This window comes from Mustela putorius, unplaced genomic scaffold (assembly GCF_011764305.1).
Source record: "Mustela putorius furo isolate JIRA1106 unplaced genomic scaffold, ASM1176430v1.1 tig00003962_pilon_pilon_pilon, whole genome shotgun sequence".
NCBI classification, from domain to species: domain Eukaryota; kingdom Metazoa; phylum Chordata; class Mammalia; order Carnivora; family Mustelidae; genus Mustela; species Mustela putorius.
This window is the reverse complement of record NW_025422106.1, coordinates 15286024-15298903: the sequence shown is the minus strand read 5'-3', so window position 1 is coordinate 15298903 and position 12880 is coordinate 15286024. Positions and strand designations below refer to the sequence as shown.

Here is a 12880-nt window from a genome sequence, read left to right as displayed (position 1 = left end):
GAAATCAACCAGTTCTTTGTGTGAACCAGGTTGAGGGAGAAAATACAAAAAGGAGGAAAGGTGGGGAAATACAGAAATTGGGAACTAAATAGACAAAATGACTGTAGTTTGAGGCCATCAGGAATACTCCCATCTGCCTGAAGCAGGGCCAAGAAGTAGGCAGAAGGCACAGGATCTCTTGTCCTCCTGGGTTTTAAGCACCTGCAACAGGAGGACGGACTGCAGCTTGTGTTTACAAGGCTGAAACCTGAAGAAAAAAATCTTCCATTCCTTTGCCATCTTGATATGGAGGGTTCTGCAGAGGAAATTAAGGAGATGAGATATTACATGCTTCAAAGGTAAGTTTTAGGGTGCTGTATTTGGGCCATATATTCCTTTAAAAACCAGTAAGGCATTGACTACTAAGCCCTGGAACTTAGGGGAAATTTGATTTGATGATTTTTTGTATCTGTAAGAAACCTTTTTATTTTAAAGGAAAGGAATAAAAACTCCCATATTTGCTCCTGGATTTCTAAACCTTTCTTTTATACTCAGAATTTGAATCAAAGCTACCCATGCACGTGTGTGGTATTTTAACCGCGTTGCAAACAAGCACCCCTGGGAGGAACTTGCTGTGCTTGCTGTTCTCTCGTTAAGAGATCTCACTCAGTCTGTACCAGATTTGCTCCCCGGCTTGGGCTGGTTTTTTAAGAGTGAAGTCTCTTCCTCTGCTGCAAAGGGAGATATCAATTCTGCATAGTTTTTATGTAGTATGAACATCCTGTGGAAGGTAGTTTTGAGAAAACTTCTTTAAAAAATGTGTCTCTGGGGCCCGGAAAGGTACCTGACGCCATTGCCCTGGAATGAGACGGTGGGCAGCCAGACTGGAGTTGTGGAGGGTGCCACACTCTCTCCCCTGGGGTCTTTCTTCCCCCTGCCCGTAGAACTTGGGGCTCAGGGGGAAATTAGTCAGGCTTTTTTGGCCTTCTTCAAGCCTCTTGCAGATCTGTACCTCTCCATCAGAGGATTAACATTAATGACCGGAATGATGGCCTTTAGCAGTCAGTAAGGGCTCCTCCAATATCTGTTTTATTTGTTTGTTTTTGCAGTCTTAGAGTTCTTAATCTGAAAAATATTAACTGAAAATTAAACTGGACCTTGGTGGAAACGCAAAACAAGCAATAAACCCTGAGTTGACAAGATTCATCTCTAGAACAATTATCTTTTCCTTTTCCTTTTCACTTGATCTCTTTTACCCTTTAGGGGGAAAACCAAGCAGAACTTCCATTGAGTGTCAAATAACTAAAAAGCTTTTGAGCTATTTTATGTGTGTATATATATGTATATATGTGTGTGCATATATATAATGATTTTTATGTATATAAATACATTTTATATCACATTGTTTTACTTTTATATATATGTGTGTATATATATGTATATGTATATATAAAACAATCATATATATACATACATGTGCAAACAAAACATACATAGATATTACACACCCAAAGTTTTGTTTTTCTGTGGGTAAATACAACAGGTGATCTATTTTCGTGGAGGCATCCATCCTGGAATAATCTGTCCTCTGTTTTGAACTCTCATCTAGGGAATCCCTTTTTTTCTCTTTATTGGCTCCTTTGTTTCTTTTCCTTTTTCTTGGTTTACTCTATCCTTTTGGAAGACAACATTCTCTAATAGCTTCCTGAGAAAAGATAGATGAGTGGTAAAGATTTTGAGATCTATTCTGTCTTTATACCTGATCCCCTTGTTTTCAGCATGGTGCCTTACTTCAGAATGTAACTATGTAAGGATCCCTTCATTAAAAGTAAGACAGATTTTCTTTTCTTTTTTTTTTAAAGTATTTTTTTTTTAAGATTTTATTTATCTATTTGACAGAGAGATCACAAGTAGGCAGAGAGGCAGGCAGAGAGGGGGAAGCAGGCTCCCTGCTGAGCAGAGAGCCCAATGATGCATGGCTCGATCTCAGGACCCTGAGACCATGACCTGAGCTGAAGACAGAGGTTTAACCCACTGAACCACCCAGGCGCCCCCAGATTTTTTTTTAAAGATTTTTTTTTATTGGGGCACCCACCCTGTATTCTCTCTCTTTCTCAAATAAATAATTTTTTTAAAATGTTATATTTATTTGAGAGAGAGGGAGCCAGCATGAGTGGGGGTGGGGTGGGTGGGAGGGCAGAGGGAGAGGAGAAGCAGACTCCCCGCCGAGCAGGGGGCCCAATGCTGGGCTCCATCCCAGGACCCTGAGATCATGACCTGACCCAAAGGCAGATGCTTAACTGACTGTGCCACCCAAGCTCCCCAGTAAGACAGATTTTTGTTTTTCTCTCTTTTATTCTCAGAGCACTCTTCACTATTGATTAAATCTTATGACCAGTCCCTTCTCCACTGTAATTTCATCAAGGCTTTGCTTCCTTTCCTATCTTAAACTTAGGTAGCTCCTTATTGATTCTTTTCTTTTTTCAAGATTTACTTTTTATTTTATTTTTTAAAGATTTATTTATTTATTTTAGGGTCAGGGGCAGGGCAGAGGGAGAAAGGGACTCTCAGGAAGACTCCTTGCTGAGCGCAGAGCCTGATGTGGGCTCGAGCTCAGGACCTGAGCCAAAATCAAGAGTCAGACACTTAATTGACAAAACTGCTCAGGTGCCCTTATGAGAGCAAGCGGGAGCGAGAGGCTGAGGGATGAGCAGAGGGAGAGAAAGAATCTCAAGCAGACTCCCCACTGAGTGCAGAACCTGACATAGGGCTCTATGACCCTGAGATCATGACCTGAGCTAAGAGTCAGTTACTTAACCAACCGAGCCATTTAGGTTCCCCAGCTCCGCAATGATTCTAAGTTACAAAGTGCCTGGGAGGCTCAGATAGTTAAGCATCTGCCTTCAGCTCAGATCATGATCCCAGAGTCCTGGGATTGAGCGCCACGTTGGGCTCTCTGCTCACCAGGGAGATTGAGACTGTTTCTCCCTGTCCCACTGCTTATGTTCTCTCTCTTAAATGAATAAATATAATCTTAAAAAAAAAACAAATGATTCTAAGTTATAACTTACCTCTCCCTTTGGTCCCTTCCTAAGTAACTTACAGCTGATCTCTGAGGAGTGTGTGTGTTTGTGTGCGTGTGTAAATTTAGGTGTATAGAATTATGTAACATACTCCTTCCTGGCACACTCATTGGTCCATTTGTGGTCTATTATTTATTTATTTGGTCAGTTATTGGATCATTTAAAAAAATAATGTGAAAAGAATTTGAAAACCCACCACCTAGACCAAAGATTGGTCCCTGGCCGTCATCTCATCTAACTATGTGATCTCTCCTTAGTGCTTCTTCCTGGCATCTCTCACGCACATAATTGTTTTCCTTAATCACACGTTCAGCATACTCTTTTGTTTATATGTATCTTCCAGAAATGCATATAACTTCAGTTGTTTTAATTTTATGATATGTTTTCAATTTATAATCTGTTACAGTCTTCTTTATGTAATATTTTTGGAGTTATTGTATATTTATCTGGATACTTGCCTGAAGTCTCCCATTTCTAATATTTGCAAAAATTTTGTGTTTTCTCTGTAAACGATTATATCACTCACAAATAATGACAGTTTAACTTCCTCATTTGCAATCCTAATGCCTCTAATTTATTTATTTATTTTTTTCATTTTATTGCACTTACTGGGAAATCTAACAGAGTATTACATTTATGGACCTTTAAATTTTTAAAAAGATTTTTTATTATTTTTGAAGATTTTATTTATTATTTATTTGACATAGAGAGAGAGGGAAGAGCACAAGCAGGGGGAGCAACAGGTGGAGGGAGAGGGACAAACAGGCTCTCTACTGAGCACAGAGCCCAACATGGGCCCTGATCTCAGGACCCTGAGATCATGACCTCACCTGAAGGCAGACACTTAACCAACTGAGCCACTCATAAAGGGGCAAAATGCCCCTTTATGGACTTTTAAAAAATATTCTTATTTATTTATTTGAGAGAGAGAGGGCATGAGCAGAGGAAGGGGGACAAAGGGAGAGGGAGAAGCAAGCTCCTCCTGAGCAGGGAGCCTGATGAGGAGCTTGATTCCAGGACACTGGGTTCATGACCTGAGCTGGTGGCAGATGCTCAACTGTCTGAGCCACCCAGGTGCCATTTATGGATTTTTCTAAAATTGAACCAGCCTCACATACCTGGGACAAATTCAACTTGGTCATGGAGTAATATTTTTTACTAATATTTTGCCTATCCTTGCACCAGTACTCTACTATTTAGAATCTTATATTTAGGAATTTTACGTTTGTAGTCATGAATAAAATGCATCTGGTTTTTCCTGTTACATGACATATTTGTCTAGTTTTGGTATTAATGTTACTTTAGCTGAGGAGTTTAACTTCTTTTTTTTTTTTTTTTAAGATTTTATTTATTTATTTGACAGACAGAGATCACAAGTAGGCAGAGAGGCAGGCAGAGAGAGAGGAGGAAGCAGGCTCCCTGCTGAGCAGAGAGCCCGGCATGGGGCTCGATCCCAGGACCCTGGGATCATAACCTGAGCGGAAAGCAGAGGCTTTAATCCACTGAGCCACCCAGGCGCCCCTTAACTTCTTTTCTTATTGTCTGGAAATTTGGTAGACTACTGCCCTTACAAGTTTGATAAAACTTATCATTTAAAACTATTTGGACCTGGTATTTGTGGGAAGATTTTAATTATACCCTTTTATTTTGAAAATAAATTTTTAGAAAAAGATTTTTAAAATCTGTCGGAGAGAACAAGCATAAGCAGGGGGAGTGGCAGGCAGAGGGAGAATCAGTTTCCCTGCTGAGCAGGGATCCTGATGAGGGACTCCATCCTAGGACCCTGGGATCATGACCTGAGCCGAAGGCAGACATCCAACTGACTGAGCCGACCAGGTGCCCCATATGTTGAAAAGAAATTATTGCAGCATAGAGGTCAGAGTGCAGGAGAAAGGAAGAAAAGGTGGGAATAAGAAAATGGCTGTCCACTGAACAGCTGTTACCTCATTGAACCCCCAAAACACCTTTTCAAAGAGGGTCTGTCAGTCAAGGTCCAGTCAGGGAAAGAGTAACTGCCTTAAGTTTTATAAACAGTGGACATTCAATAATGAGGACTGGTGACTTGGGTGTTTTCTGAAATAGCCTCAAATTAATACTTCCACGAAGCAGCTACCAACCCCCTAGGGATGGGAGAACAAAAAGGAAGAGGTGGGGTTACCAGAATGTAGGAGTTTGAAGGAAGGTCCATGGGGGCCAGTACTTGCACCTCTGAGAGGGAGCTTTGAGTAGCTGGTGCTCAGAGAAGGTGGAAGCCTGGCTGGACAGACCCTTGATTGATAGGCCCAGGCGTAGCCCAGAGGATGAGTGAGCATTGCAAGGCTGGGACTCTGCCAAGGAGCCATAATCTGCTGCTGCTTGTACCTCTAATGGATGCAGTGAGGCTCTCACCAGGAATGTTGAAAGATGCTAGAGGCCAGAATTAACTCTCTCTTACTGTGGAGCACTGATGATAAAAGCTAGAAAACAAGAATGAAATCACTATTCTTACCATCCTGCCTTCTCATTGGTAGAACTAAACAGGTTTGCAGAGTCTTAGCTCTGTTGTCACAGAGCAGAGAATAAAAAGATGAGCTTGGAGCAGAGAGACAGTAGGTAAATAACCAGAACATTGTATACTATGTGTATTCTGCAAAGAGAAAACTGAAGCTGAGCAAGGTTAAATTATTTGCTTAATGTCATTGGAGCTATTAAGCCGGGTGGGTCTGGGTTTAACCGCAGGCCTGGGTTTCTACTGCATCTTTCATCTATCCTGAACACACTATTGATTGTTAAGGGACCATTATGGTATGTGCCACTCAGAAAAAAAAAAAATACTGCCAGTTAAATAAAGCACACCATCACTTGTAAGATACACATCAATTTCAGATATATATATTTTTAAAGATTTTAGTTATTTATTGGAGAGAGCATGGGCACAAGTTGGGGAGGAGAGGCAAAGGGAGAGGGAGAAGCAGACTTCCCACTGAGCAGGGAGGCCGACATAGGTCCCATAGATCCCAGGACCCCGAGATCATGGCCTGAGCAGAAGGCAGATGCTTAACCACTGAGCCACCCAGGCGCCCCTGATTTCAGATATTTTTTAAAGTTTTTTTCTTTTCTTTTCTTTTCTTTTCTTTCTTTCTTTCTTTCTTTCTTTTTTTTTTTTAAAGGAGGAATGTCTTGTAATTGAAATACAATCTATTATGCTGCCTTATATTTAGTTTTGGAGTTACTAATTTTGAAATACCTATGTAATACACAAATAAAACACTTAGTAGATAGTTAAAAGTTTAGCCTCCTAAGAAAAATGGAGGCTAGAGATACAGAGATGAAGGTCATCTGTGTGCAAAGATCGTAATCCAACAAGAGCCTTGCTGTTTTCTCAGCTTTCCCAGTCTCTTATCTCTACCATCTCATTTCATCCTGTCCTTGACCTGTCTCTTTGTGATGGCATCTGTTGGTAAGCCTTAATATTATCCAAGAACACTTAATTTTTTTTTCTTAAATTTCCATAATCAAAGATCTTTTTCTCTTCTCTTTGTTCAAAAAGTATGTGATCTGTACGTGTGCAGTCTTCACAAGGGTGCTGTTGGAAGTATGGTCGTGAAAAGCAGATTTCCAGGGGAGATAGATGGTGTGAAAAAAATCCTATCTATCTTTAGACTTCCATGGTTTCTCTATTTTTACAGGTCCAGCATGTCTGGCTTGCATCTAGTAAAGCAAGGTCGAGACCGAAAGAAAATAGACTCTCAGCGAGATTTCACTGTAGCTTCTCCAGCAGAATTTGTTACCCGTTTTGGGGGGAATAAAGTGATTGAGAAGGTAAGTTATAACTTGCTGAATTATTTTTTTCAAAAGCTCATGAGATTCAATGCCTAGACTCGTCATCTAGATTTGCTCAAAACCGGCATTTGGATTTTCAGAGACTGCCTCTTTGTGCAGAATTAACCTCTCTGCCTTCATGATGTCCTGTGAATTTCACTGTTTTCTATGTATTTACCATGGATAATTTAGGCAGAGCTAATTAAAAAGTTGAAGTGGTGGTCAAACGGTTCTTTTTAAAAGGTCCTGCGATTTTATGGGGTTGGGCTGCCCCACTGTGAGAGGGTCTGAGAAACAGATTAGCTTGTGGGGTAGTGGTGAAGAGATATGTCACTGCATTGGAGTGAGAGCTAAGGGAGTGGAGGGATTAGAACAGAAGGCTTGAATAGTTTGATGCACTGTGATTTAATGGCTTCCAGCAGATATTTGAGGTGTTTAGAGGGAATATACCGTATGAAATACTTAAAGAGATTACAAATATTTTGAAACATTAGGAGTAATTCTGTGTCCCTTTTATCTAAACCACGTCCGAGCTGGCAGGACAGCTTGGCTGAAAGAGATGGAGGTGATTATAAGAATAAAGCGTGGGGACCTATACTCCCACTTTAGCAGTGTTGCTCCAATGCTTCTGTTAATCTTCCAATAAAGACAGATGGTGTTACCTCCAGCCGCCCTTATCCCGGGGCCATGAATGCAAGACAGGTCGAGAGGTTTGTTTACAGTGATGTCTCAGGATCATTGGTTATTCTTCTCTTTTTCTTGTGACCATTCTTTGTAAGGCAGTCTCTACAATTCTAAGGCATTTAGGGCTCAACATTTTGGGGAGAGAGAGAGAGTGGTTGGTGCCAGTGTTCTTACATGTGTTCAGAGCTCTGCGCCTTGTTCAGTATAACAGTCGTCCTCCATTCCTTAATACATCATCCCTCTGAAGTTTGTCTTCTGTTCCCCTAACAGGTATGGTAGAGTAATTCACAAACTCACAAGATTTGAAAAATTGTGAATTTCCCCTTTCAAGAAATGAAGATAGCATAACTTTTAGTTGGCACATATTAAAGTATTTGCTTAGCTAACATTTTAAAATATCCCTTGATCATGTGGGAGCTGGTTCCTAAATGCCAAGACTAGCAACATAAATTCCTAATTGAAAATCTGGCTTTCCAGAGAAAGCCAGAGATCTACAGAAATGGTCTCATTTCTTCTCCTTTGTCATTGCCTGCCTTTTCTACTTTTCTCCAATTCCCATCCCACCACTCTCCCAGGTTCTTATCGCCAACAATGGCATTGCAGCAGTGAAATGCATGAGGTCCATCCGCCGATGGTCTTATGAGATGTTTCGAAATGAACGTGCAATCCGATTTGTTGTTATGGTAACACCTGAAGACCTGAAAGCCAATGCAGGTGAGTGATTAGCATTAAGAAGGCATCACCCTTGGGTGCCTGGGTGGCTCTGTTGGTTAAGCTGCTGCCTTCAGCTCAAGTCATGATCCAGGGCTCCTGAGATTGAACCCTGTGTAGGGCTCTCTGCTCAGCAGGAAGTCTGCTTATCCTTCTCCCTTTGCCCCTCTCCCCACTTGTGCTCATGCTCTCTCAAATAAATAAATAGAATCTTAAAAAAGAAAAAAGAAAAGAAAGCATCACCCTTGAGCATAAAGATTGGAATAGCAAAGTCTTAAGTAGGAGTCTATTAACTTAGGAGGATTCCCAAACCCAAGGATTTCTCTTTTAAAAAGTGTCAGTAAGGGGGCGCCTGGGTGGCTCAGTGGGTTAAGCCGCTGCCTTAGGCTCAGGTCATGATCTCAGGGTCCTGGGATCGAGTCCCACATCGGGCTCTCTGCTCAGCAGGGAGCCTGTTTCCCTCTCTCTCTCTGCCTGCCTCTCCGTCTACTTGTGATTTCTCTCTGTCAAATAAATAAATAAATAAAATCTTTAAAAAAAAAAAAAAAAGTGTCAGTAAGGGGCGCCTGGGTGGCTCAGTGGTTTGGACTGCTGCCTTCGGCTCGGGTCATGATCTCAGGGGCCTGGGATTGAGCCCTGCATCGGGCTCCCTGCTCTGCAGGAAGCCTGCTTCCTTCTCTCTCTCTCTCTCTCTGCCTGCCTCTCTGCCTACTTGTGATCTCTGTCTGTCAAATAAATAAATAAAATCTTAAAAAAAAAAAGTGTCAGTAATAGGCATATACAAGTGATTCTACTATATTGAACCTCAACACAGTCTCCTGTGTTCTAAGTAAAAATAAGTAGAAATTTAACCAGTGTTGATTGCAGTTTCCAGGTGTATGCTCTTCTAGTGTCAAGTATTTGCTAAGCTACATACTTTAGCATGTGTAAGTAGAAAGATTTGGAAGGAAATGGCTATTTCCCTAAGCTAAGCTACATTGAATTTTAGAGAATCTTAGGATTAAGGTTCTTTTTTTCCCCCTCTTGAGGGACCCAAGTGGGTTTTATCCTGCAACTTTTCTACATATTCTCTCTCCTCAGATGGCCCTCCATCTGAGAGTTGTAGATAAAGACTATTAGTATAGGTGAGAGGGTATGGCTAGTCTTTGCTCTCTGTACTTTTTATCACTAAAATATAATCTCTAAGGTAGAGTACCCACAGATAGCATTAGTTCCTTAAAGAGCTATCTTTTTAAACCTATTTTGGTCTGTGTATGTTCTCTCACTATTGAGACTATGATATTAAGACTATTCTTAAGGAGTAGGGATTATTATATCATCTTATTTAAAAACAGATAAGGTACCATTTTATTGGAAAGCATATGTTATTATGTGGAATCATTTAGTTTGACCCTTTAACTTCTCTGAACCACAATTGTATCTGTAAAAGGAAGATCATAATGTCTAATTCACAGTATAGTTATAAAGATGAAATTGTCTGTAATAAACATTAAACTACCTTGTGTTTTTTTTCCCCCCATCTATTTCTATCTGGTACTCCTAATTCATTTATTCATTTACTCAGTGAATATGGAGACCCATAGGTGAATAAAATGTAATCTTGTTCTAGGAAGCAAATAATTTCAATACAGTGAGATAAGTGCTAAAAGAAATATGAACAGGGTACTGTGAGAACAGAGCTGAGGCATCTTACCTCTAACCTTTGCTTTTGGTAGCAGGGTTAAGAGAATGCTTTCTGAAAGAAGTTATGCCTAGCCAAGAATGGCAAGAGTTAGTGAAGCAATCAACAGGACATTCCAGGCAGGGTGTTGCAGGAAGAAAGAACAGTCTATGCAAATGTATGAAGGCATGACACAATGGTTTGCTGGAAACTACAGGTATACTTGTTAAAGTACAAGATGTGATCTATTTCTCAAGAAGGGTCCTGATTTTCATCCTTAGGAGCATAGACTTAAATTTTTTAGGGATGTGTGTGTGTGGTGTGTCTGTGTGTTAGACATTAAAGGGTTAGCATTTTGAATGGATTAGTTGTTGTTTTTAACAATTCAAAAGTAGAAAAGTACAATGAATCCCTTCCCATTTACCTATCATCCAGCAGCAACTCGTGGCCAGTCTTGTTTCAATAGTACTTTCACCTCCCCACTCCACACATAATTTCTGAAGCAAATCCTAGATATATTATTTCATCTGTAAGTATTTTAGTGTGTATCTCTTAAAGGTACTTTTTCTTTGCTTGAAACATAGCAGTTAGATGGACAATTTGTATAGCGTCTTGGAAGATTCATTTGTGGAAGGCAGTGCTACAGAACATAATGAGGCTGAGATGGCTTAGAGGCTGGGGAGGTAAAATTGGCAAGATATGGTGATAGAGGGAAGAGTTGATTATTACTGTTAGGTTTCTAATTTGGTTGACTAGGCAGATGATAGGATCATCAACAAGAGCTAAATAATAATGGAGCCAGAAGAAGAAGGTTTTTTGCAGGGTGGACAGATGAGATTGGGAGTACTTCTGATATAAGCAGATCCTATAAATCCTGTAAAAAGTTGAATATATCCTTCCAGAACTTAGAAATAATGAGAGCTGGAAACTAAGAGGCTACATTATCAGCAAACATATAGTAGTTAACACTACCCCTGCCCCGCCCAAAGAACTGATGGAAAATGAAGAGAAACAGGGCTAAGGATGAAATTTTATAGAAGAGTTAAAATTTTAGGTACAGACTCAGGAAGATTGGCCCATAAACAGTGCTGAGAACAGATGACTGGAGACAGAAGAAACAGAAGATAGAAAAAAGAGAATTTCCATAAGGAAGGGCCAAATGAGTTGGCAATCCAGTGAAGTAGGAATAGAAAACATTGGTAGCATTTTTGAGAATAGTCCAGTGGAACAATGTGAGTGTGCAGACTAAGGAATGAGTAGAAAGTTACATGGAGATAGCTAATACAGACAAGTTTGTTTTTTTTTTTAAAGAATTTTTAATGAGAAGGGAAGAAGAAAAGGTAGTAACTAAAGAAAAATTAAGGGTCAGGGAGGATTTTTATTTTTTAAAAAAATTAACATATAATGTATTATTAGCCCCAGGGGTACAGGTCTGTGAATCACCAGGTTTACACACTTCACAGCACTCACCATAGCTCATACCTTCTCCAATGGAGGATTTTTATTTTTATTTTTATTTTTTAAAAGATTTTATTTATTTATTTATTTATTTGTCAGAGAGAGAGAGAGAGAACACAAGCAGGCAGAGCGGCAGGCAGAGGCAGAGAGAGAAGCAGGCTCCTCACTGAGCAAGGAGCCCGATGCGGGATTCGATTCCAGGATCCTGGGATCATGACCTAAGCTGAAGGCAGTGGCTTAACAAACTGAGCCACCCAGGTGTCCTGAGGATTTTTATTTTTAAGAGTAAAAGAGACTTGGGACTGTTTAGCATTTGAGAGGAAGGAGCCAAAGAGGGAAAGGAATGGAGGCATACAGGGACCCGGAGGAGGCGGAAGTGGGTGTAGTCTAGAGCACAAGTGGACAAAAATAAGCATTATTCCCTGCTTTTTATTCTGAGGAACAAAAAAGTCTAATGTGGTAGATGTATTCATACAAGGATGTATATTCATTGTAGTGTTATTTAAAGTAATGAGAAACAGGGATGCCTGGGTGGCTCAGGCAGTTACGCCTCTGCCTTCAGCTCAGGTCATGATCTCAGGGTCCAGGGATGGAGCCCCACATTGGGCTCCTTGCTTAACAGGGAGCCTGCTTCTCCCTCTCCCTCTGTCTCCCAGCTTGTGCTCTCATTCTCTCTCTGTCAAATAAATAAATAAAATCTTAAAAAAATTAAATAATGTGAAACTAGGAGTAACTTAAATGTCCAACATGGGTGCATTAGTTGCATAAAATGTGCAACACTAATAATGTGAAGTACCATGCAGACATTAAAAAAATATGTTGTGGAATTAGATTTCTTGGTCTGAAATGCAGTTTAATATTGCTACATTATTTATTTTGTGTGACAACATTACCATAAACTTGGCAACAGTCAGCAGCTCCCAGTTTCTGTAGGTCAGAGCATGTCTTATTAGCTGGGTCTTCTGCTTCAGGTTATCACAAGACTGCAGTCACTTGTCAGCTGGGTTTGCAGTCTCGTCTGAGGCTTGACTTGGGGATGGATCTACTTTCAAACTCAGATGGATCTATTTTTTTTTTTTTAAGATTTTATTTATTTATTTGACACAGAGAGAGAGATCACAAGTAGGCAGAGAGGCAGGCAGAGTTGGGGGGAGAAGCAGGCTCCCCACTGAGTGGAGAGCCCAATACAGGGCTTGATCCCAGGACCCCGAGATCATGACCCGAGCCAAAGGCAGAGGCTTAACCCACTGACCACCCAGGTGCCCCAGCTGGATCTACTTTCAAACTCAGCTTTCAGTTTTCTATGGCCTATCAGATTGAGGGCCTGAATGTTTAGCCAGTCATTAGCAAAAAAACTACGCTTGACTCCTTGTCATGTGGGCCATCCCAAAATGACTGCCTGCTACCTTAAAGCCAGCAAGGCAAAGCCTTTTAGTAAGATCAGGTATTTTCTTATTGTCCTTGCCATATTCTCTTGGCTAGAAACAACTCATAGATCCTGGTC

At 40.5% G+C, this 12880-nt stretch overlaps 1 protein-coding gene across 8 annotated transcripts in view; it reads left to right on the top strand.

Annotated features, from left to right (window-relative positions):
- Positions 1-12880, top strand: part of ACACA (acetyl-CoA carboxylase alpha) — a 283911-nt gene that overhangs the window by 87483 nt on the left and 183548 nt on the right. For all 8 annotated transcript variants that reach the window (XM_004747175.3, XM_004747176.3, XM_004747174.3 and 5 more), the window contains 2 exons: positions 6731-6863; positions 8123-8261. In XM_004747175.3, coding sequence (XP_004747232.1) covers positions 6731-6863; positions 8123-8261 — 272 coding nt within the window. The remainder of the gene's footprint in view (positions 1-6730; positions 6864-8122; positions 8262-12880) is intronic.